The 8395-nt window shown below is 49.9% G+C and overlaps 1 protein-coding gene across 1 annotated transcript; it reads left to right on the top strand.

Annotated features, from left to right (window-relative positions):
• Window positions 1-1522: 1522 nt before the first annotated feature.
• Window positions 1523-2446, top strand: LOC128850743 (olfactory receptor 14A16-like). Its single transcript, XM_054055726.1, has one exon. It carries the CDS (start codon window positions 1523-1525, stop codon window positions 2444-2446), a length of 924 nt encoding a protein of 307 aa, XP_053911701.1.
• Window positions 2447-8395: the final 5949 nt, after the last annotated feature.

Below are 8395 nucleotides of genomic sequence, written 5' to 3'. Positions count from 1 at the left end.
AAACCCGCCAGAGGGGTCATTAAAATACCCTGGGCTTCTCCTCGGTGGCTGAGCTGGGCTGGGCTCTTGGGACTGAGGGAGCTCATGCTCTGCCCAGGAACTCTGCAAAGCCCAGCAGGGCTGAGGACACTCCCAGGGTGTCTCAGTGAGATGAACGAGGCAGAGAGAGCTTAAAGGTGGTCAGGACTGGGAGGATGACTGAGAGCTGACTGGAGGAGCAATCTTTGCAATCCTGGATGTGGTAAGTGTGGGTGCAGGGCAATGCAGGTGTAGATCCTGATGGCATCTCCAAAGCTGGCACAGCCCCAGCTCATGGGATCTGTGAGGAGGGGGCTCATGTGAGGCAGTTTGAAAGGGCTGTTGAAGCCAGGGGGTGCAGCCAGGGTGCCCTGGGCTGTCCTTCAGAGCAGGGTCCCTGCACCATAGGGGTCTGTGTGCTGGAAGAGAGACTCTGCTACCAGCACCAGCATCAGCACTGCTGGACCCACCAGGTTGTTTTGCCCTTTGCAACCTCCAAACTGGAACCTGCATGCAGGCAGTGCCCTCTAAACACGCAAGTTTGCATAGGGGAGTGCCCAAGGCATGGGGTCTATGATCAGGGAAAAGTCATGGGACAGGGAAACACCTCCAGGCAGAAAAATGTCTATTCAGCAGGGATAGGATCAGGGAATGACAGGAAACTGAAACCAGAAAAGTTCTGGGAGGGAGAATTTACCTCCAGTGTTATCTGAAAGCGCTGTGGAGAGTCATAGAAATGCTGCAAGAGAGAAAATCCTGTTGGGTTCGTGAAATCAGCCATGTGTCCTGGGCTGAAAGTGGGCGCTGAGACCTTAGGAAAGGGTGAAACATTAAGTGGTGTGAGGTGGATCCCTCTGCTCTCAGCAAGACCTGGTGGCTTTTCAGGGTAACACAGGAGAGTGAACCCCTCCATCTCAGAAAGGTACAAGCCCAGGGCAGCTGGGAACAAGAGTGAGGGACAGAGCAGCTCCCCTCCCTCTGCACTGAGCCACAGGCAGTGCTCTCGCCTCACAGGACTCTCCCTGCTCTCCCTGAGTGCAGCAGAAATGCTGAGGGTTTCTGACATCCAAGAACACTGCCCAGGGCAGGAGAAAGGGCTGTAAAACCGTAAACTTCTCAGCCTGTCTTCTGCCCTCTCAGCTCTTCAGTCCTGGCAGTGCAGATGCTGCCAGGCCCTTCTGCCCCAGGAGCAGTTCCCCAGCAGAAAACTGAACCCCAGCAGTGTCCCCTGTCCCCACCATCCCCATGATCTCCTTCTGCAGAGCAAGGATGACTCCTCACAGCCAGTGGGCAGAGGTCCTGATCCCCCTAGAACATTCAGCCAACACCAAGCAGGGCTTCAGGCACAGAGCTGAAGGAAGGATTTCTGGAAAAAAAAAAAAAAAAAAGGAGTCTCGGTAGCAGGGGAAGGGTCAAGGAGAAATGGTTTGGTTTTGCTCAGAGAAGTCTCCCCTTACTCGCATTAAATCTTTGTCTAAAGACAGGGAAACATGGACAGACTCAGATGTCCAACACCAGCTCCATCACCCAGTTCCTCCTCCTGGGATTCACAGACACACGGGAGCTGCAGCTCTTGCACTTCTGGCTCTTCCTGGGCATCTACCTGGCTGCCCTCCTGGGCAATGGCCTCATCATCACCACCATCGCCTGTGACCACCACCTCCACACCCCCATGTACTTCTTCCTCCTCAACCTTTCTATTCTTGACATGGGATCCATCTCCACCACTGTCCCCAAATCCATGGCCAATTCCCTCTGGAATAACAGAGCCATTTCCTATGCAGGATGTACTGCCCAAGTCTTCTTTATGTTATTCTTCTTTTCTGCAGAGTATTCTCTTCTCACCATCATGTCCTACGACCGCTACGTTGCCATCTGCAAACCCCTGCACTACGGGACCCTCCTGGGCAGCAGAGCTTGTGTCCACATGGCAGCAGCTGCCTGGGGCACTGTTTTCCCCTATGCAGTCCTGCACACAGCCAATACATTTGCCCTGCCCCTCTGCAAGGGCAATGCTGTGGAACAGTTCTTCTGTGAAATCCCAAAGATCCTCAAGCTCTCCTGCTCACACTCCTACCTCAAGGAGGCTGGGCTTCTTGTCATTAGTTGCTTATTAGCTTTGGGGTGGTTTGTTTTCATTGTGGTGTCCTATTTGCAGATCTTCAGGGCTGTGCTGAGGATCCCCTCTGAGCAGGGACAGCACAAAGCCTTTTCCATGTGTCTCCCTCACCTGACTGTGGTCTCCCTGTTTCTCAGCACTGTTATGTTTGCCCACCTGAAGCCTCCCTCCATCTCCTCCCCATCCCTGGATCTGGTGGTGGCAGTTCTGTACTCAGTCGTTCCTCCAGCACTAAACCCTCTCATCTACAGCTTGAGGAACCAGCAGCTCAAGGATGCAGTCTGGAAACTTGTGTCTGGCTCTTTTTAAGCAGCAATAAGCTGCCCATCTTCATCTCTGTTTCACCTGCAATGTAATGCAATGCAGAACCAGCCATTCTTTGGTAGCTTGTTTGGATTCTTTTGGGCTTTTTTTTTTCTTGGTTGTGATAAAGTTGTCCACAAAGAAATGTCATTATTCCTCCCACTGCTGTGGCAATGTCTCCCTGTCTTGTGTGACTCAGAGACCATATAAACAAGGAGTGGTGCTCTTTCATTGCTTAAAGAAAATAAAGACCCCTGCAGCCATTTGTTTGTCCATAGTCCTTCCTCCAGAACTTTATGTGGAGCTGCTGGGTCACCTCTGGATGTGGAGGAGAAAAGAGTCCCGGCACAGCAGCACTGCCAGGGAGAACCAGCACTTGGTCTTTCTAGACCTGCTCCCTTTGCTCCTTCCTTTTCTCCTTCGCAGCCCTTGTGCTGCTGGAAGTCCTGAGTGCTGTGAGATTGGTCACACTCCTGCACTGTGACCATGCAGTGATCACAGGCAGAGACAGGCAATGGACCCTCTGTGACAGGGATGATGTCCACGGGGTTGCTGTGAAGGCCTGTGGGACAGAGAGTGCCTCAAGGCCACTTCACTTTGAGAACAACGTCCCCTGCAAACTGCCTGAGTGCAGCACTGGGATGTGCTTCCTTGGACCAAGGTCTCTGCATCCATTCCTCATGGTGGGGGGCATCTCAGATGAGTGCAGAGCAGCGTGAATAACCACAGCTCTGGGAGTGGCAGAGGAGAACAGAGACACTGTGACTGCTGCTGTGCAGAGCCACTGCGTGAGCACGGGGAGGATCTGCCTCTGAGTACCCTGTGTGCGAGATGGGGACAGATAGCAAACAATGGGAAGGAGTTCCTTCCCCATGTTAATCAGGAAGGGGAATCAGGAAAGGAAAAGAAGTCCTGAAAGTTGAAATAAAATGGTAGCTTTAATAAAAGCATTAAAACCTCACAATATTACTATCAGTAACATTTACACTAATGCTCACACTGGTGCCAGGGCTTGTTTTAGTACAGTAGTAGTGATAGAATCATGGAATCACTTCATGGAACCGTGGAACAGTTTGGGTTGTAAGGGAGCTTAGAGATCATCCAGTTCCAACGCCCTTTGCATGGGCAGGGACACCTCTCACTGGATCAGGGTGCTTATCCAACGTGGCTTTGAACACCCCAGTACTAACCCAAAATTTAATACTAATTTGTATATAATGATATCAAGGCATTTGGCCCAATTATAGATCACACACGACCAAGACAACCCGGGTAAGCTGCCCCAGGGAAATCATACCAGATGAGTCCTACATGCTGACCCCTTCCATATCTGGCTGCATTTCCCAACCCTGAGGAGATACTTTAGCTGCGTGGTCCTTCCTGTCTCCCTCCCTTATTCACTGATACCCAACTCTACTACCGTTATCAATAGAAAGGGAACCCGCTACCTACTGACATTTATTGCACCCGAGTCCCACAACTCTCGCCACTGCTGGTCTCTCAGCCAAGCCCTTTCTCATACAGCTCCAAACACATCAGATGCTCATGGCCTTGGCTCATGAAACACTGAGAATGTCCATGGATTGGGATCCCCCAGCTGCCCTGGGTCCTTGCTCAGTGTTTCACCCTGAAAGGTTTCTCAGATCCCAGTTCTACCAGCCTCTCCTTGTCCATAATGTGCTCCAGGCCCAACCATCCTTCTGGCCTCGGCAGGACTTGCTCCATGCTGGGCAGGGTCTTCCTTGTGCTGGGAGCCCCATCTTGGACAGAGTAGCCCCGATGTGTTCAGCGGTGGGTTGATCTTGACCAGCAGCCGGACACCCCAATTGCTCCCTCCCTGCCCAGAACCAACAGGGAGAAAAAAAAAACCAGAAATGCTCATGGGCCTAGAGGAAGCAAAGATGTTCAGTGACCAATGACTGTCACTGGAACACACATGTGGACTTGCTGAAGGTCAATTTAATGTATTGCCAGATAAACAAGTATTGGATTATGATAAACAAGACAAAATATTAAAGGCCGTTCCCCTCACACTCTCCCCCAGGCTCCAATGACTGCGTGGCTCTCAATTCCTCTGTTCACCCCAACCCCAGGAGGATCACAGAGTGTGGTGAAGAGCAGTTTAACAGTCAGTGAAGAACATCTCTGCTGATCATTCCTCCTCACACATGTCCCCTGCTCCAGCTTGGCTCCTCTCCATGGCATCCCATCACATTAGAGGTCAAGGCTCTGAATGGTTCATTGCATTCTCTCTACCCATGGAGCAGTGTCAGGGCCCTGAGAGCATCCATGGGCCTTCAGGGCCCTGACCAGCATCTCCTGAGGCCTCCACCCACCTCTCAGTCCACGGCCAAGGACACACTGATTCCAGTCCTGAGTTCCAGCCCCAGCTTGATCTGAGCTGTAGGTGTGCAGGTCTCCAGACACAGACACAGCCTGGCCTGTCCATGGGCCTTGTTGACTCAGACTTGCAGAGTCACTTCCCAGTGTGGTTATTTCTGTGCTGTGCAATGGAATGACACCATGGGCCTACAAGTTCCAGACCCCAGTGGATTCACACAGGCCTTTGGCATTTCTGCTGTCGTCCTTCCCATCACTTGGTCAGGTATTGTGAAGAGGGAAAGGGAAAGCAGGTGAGGATTCAGAGTGCCAGTGACCTTAAGATGTAGAGACCCTCACCTCCACCTTTATCTTTTCTCATTGCCACATGGTCAAGGCACGCTCTTTTGGCCCAGCCGTGTCTCTGCTCTAAGCAAAACCTTTGGACACACAGGGTCTTGGATGCTTGGATTCCTCATGGCAGGGATGAGCTTGCGTGGTGCGACAGCTGCAGGGCTTCAGACCCAATGGGCAGCAATACCCCTACCCAGGGGCATGAGCAGGAGGAGCTGGAGCCATTCCTGTGGGAGACAGAGCTGGGCCACGGTCACAAAGCTAAGCACAGCTTGTCTTTGAGGACAGCATCCTCCAAGCTCAGCAAGGGTCCAGACCGAAGCTCCGTCTCAACTTAAAAGGCCATTCAAGAGCCCCATGATGAGTGTTTGTTACTTCAGTAACAGTTAGAAAAGGAACAAAGACCCTGTGCAGGCACTACTGGATTTAGAAAGAGCAGGTGTAGACACATCTGAGATGACCCGTGTCCTCTTTGCCTCTGTCTTCCCCATCAATGTCTTTCAGGCCTCTGTGACTCAGGGCAGCACTCTGGAGGAGATCAGCTCGTGGCGGGTGGGGATTAAGTCAAAGATCACTTGAGAGAAAGCAATCCTTCCAGTCTATCACCTTCCCTGACTCTGACTATTCTTACACTCTACTATGATGTGATTTTCTCTGACCCAAGCCTTCTATGACTCTTCTATGACTCCTCTGTGACAGGAATCATTATGCCTCAACAGTTATATGACCAAAAATATCTGTGACCCTATTCTTCTGGCACTTAACCCTTCTATGACCCGACTGTTCTATGAACCAACCCTACTGTTAACTGACCCATCTATGACCTGACTCTTACATGAGTGGCCTTTTTTATGGCCCAAAACTTCATTCACTCTTCCATGACCTGATCCTTCTTTGACCCGACACTTCTATGACGTGAGCTTTCTATGACACAACCCTTCCAGTATTTGAAGGGGGCCTAAAAGAAAGCTGGGGAGGGGCTTTTTACAAAGGGATGTAGTGATAGGAGCAGGGGAATGCCTATAAATTGGAGAGGGGCTGATTCAGACTAGATACAAGGAGGAAATTCTTCACTATGAGGGTGGTGAAAAACTGGAACGAGTTGCCCAGGGAAGTTATGGATGCCCCATCCTTGGAAGTGTTCAAGGCCAGGTTGGACGCACTTGAGCAGCCTGATCTAGTGAGAGGTGGCCCTGCCCAGGGCAGGGGGCTTGGAACTGGATGGGCTCTAATGTCCCTTCCAACTCAAACCATTCTATGATTCTGTGATTCCATGATTCTATGAGCCTTCTATGACGCATGTCTTCTATGAACCAATTCTTCTATCACCCGACTCTTCTCTGACTCGTCTATGACCTGACTCCTCTACGACTCCATGAACTCTTCAGTAACCTGACTCCTCTATGACACAAACCATCTGTGATCCAAAAATTCTATGACCCTACCCTTCTATGACCCGACACCTCCATAACCTGACTTTTCTTATCCTCTTCTATGACCTGACCGTTCCATGACCTGACTCTTCCATGACCAAACCTTCTGTTACACAAATAAACTCTCAAGCTTCTATGACTTGAATTTTTATTACCAGAAATTTCTATGATCTGAGACTTTTATGACCCGAACATCTATGTACCTTCTATGACTGAATTCTTCTACTACTCCTCTATGACGTGACTTTTCTGTGACCCTTCTCCTATATGAGCAGACCCTTCTATGACATAACCTTATGACCTGACCATTGTCTGATTCTTCTGTGATGAGACTTTCTATGACCCAACCCTTCTATGACTCTTCTAGGACCCAGCCCTTCTCTGAATCAACTCTTTGTTGACCCTTCTATGACAAAACCCTTCTAAATCCCAAATCAACTCTCACACTTCTATGACTCAACTCTTCCATGACCATATATTCTATGACCCTTTTATGACCTGAATCTTCTATAGTAAAAACTTCTATGACTCAACATCCTATGAAATTTTGGTGACTGAATTTCTGTATTATTCTTCTATGACCTGACTCTTCTCACATCCAAGTTTTCTGTCACTCTTCTATGACCCAACCTTTCTACAACTCCATGGAGCTGTGTGTGAGGGCCTTGGCATCTTCCATAACTCTACAGGCTTGTATTTGGAATTACGTGGAATAAGTGTTCCCAGTTTGATTCAGCAGTGTGAGAATATTCATGACACCAGTGTCACTGTAGTCAAAGCCAAATCTGCCTTCCTAGGGCCTGGGGGTCAGGGCTTGGCCTTTCTGCTTCATCAAGCAAACCCAGGCTATTGTCAGCATCACAGCTGCCTGCACAGTGCCTTTGCCTTCCTGCAATCATGGCCTTCAATTCTCGGCTCTAACGAGTCCCTGGGGAGGCTTTGTTACTATCGATCCTCACTGAGACCAATTAATACTTCAAGGTACTCTGAGTTCTGCTGTTGACTTCTTGAGAACTTTTCTCAATCTCCTCTGAGGAGCTGAAGTTCAAGGACTCAGCAGCAAATCCACCATGGGTCTCATTAAAATACTGAAAGCCTTAATGAGGTCTTTCTCCTTCCAAAGTTTTCTTCAGTTTTTCAAGCCTTGTACATTGCCTTGGAATCATTTCCCAGTGTGGTTAAAGAAGAAGATCTGAAAGAGCACCTGATACAAAGATTTATTTCCTTATATAAAGTTTTGTATTTCATTACTTCTCTGCTCAGAGAAGAGGTGACAGACACATTCTCCAATTGGTATTGGTGCCGAATGTCTTTCCAGCCCCAGGTCTAAAGACCCAGAAAGAAATGTCTGAATTCACTCAGTGGAACAGATCCTCCCAGCTTGGAGAAAGGAGATCATTCCCTGTCACCTTCCTGGGGTCCTGTTTAATGCTGGGGCAAAACAAAGCTGATTGTCTGCCAAACTACTTTTCTACAGGACTAATGACATGGAAGGACAGAAGTGTCTCTCCCCACCTGAGGGAGGGAACATCAGGGATGGCATCAGCCTGTTTCACAGCAGGTTCCCCTGGAGCCCCAGGGACACCTTGAGGGATCCCAGAGGGGGTTGAAGAAGCACTGCCTTGGGCTGCTTCTCTGCTGCTGAGCTGGGATGGACTCCTGGCATGGAGGGAGCTGGTGGCAAGTGGGCAGCGCTACACAGAGTCAGCTCTGTCCAGGAGCAGCTCTCCTGCAAAGCCCAGCAGGGCTGAGGGCACTGAATGCAGGCAGCGAGGGGAGAGGAGGGAGGTAGAGAGAGGGGAAAGGTAGAGTGGAGTAGCAGGAAAGAGGAGGCTTCATTTGGAGAAAG

The sequence above is a fragment of the Cuculus canorus genome, unplaced genomic scaffold, assembly GCF_017976375.1.
Source record: "Cuculus canorus isolate bCucCan1 unplaced genomic scaffold, bCucCan1.pri scaffold_65_arrow_ctg1, whole genome shotgun sequence".
Lineage (NCBI taxonomy): Eukaryota > Metazoa > Chordata > Aves > Cuculiformes > Cuculidae > Cuculus > Cuculus canorus.
The sequence above is the reverse complement of the archived record's forward strand: the minus strand, read 5'-3'. Positions and strand labels throughout refer to the sequence as shown.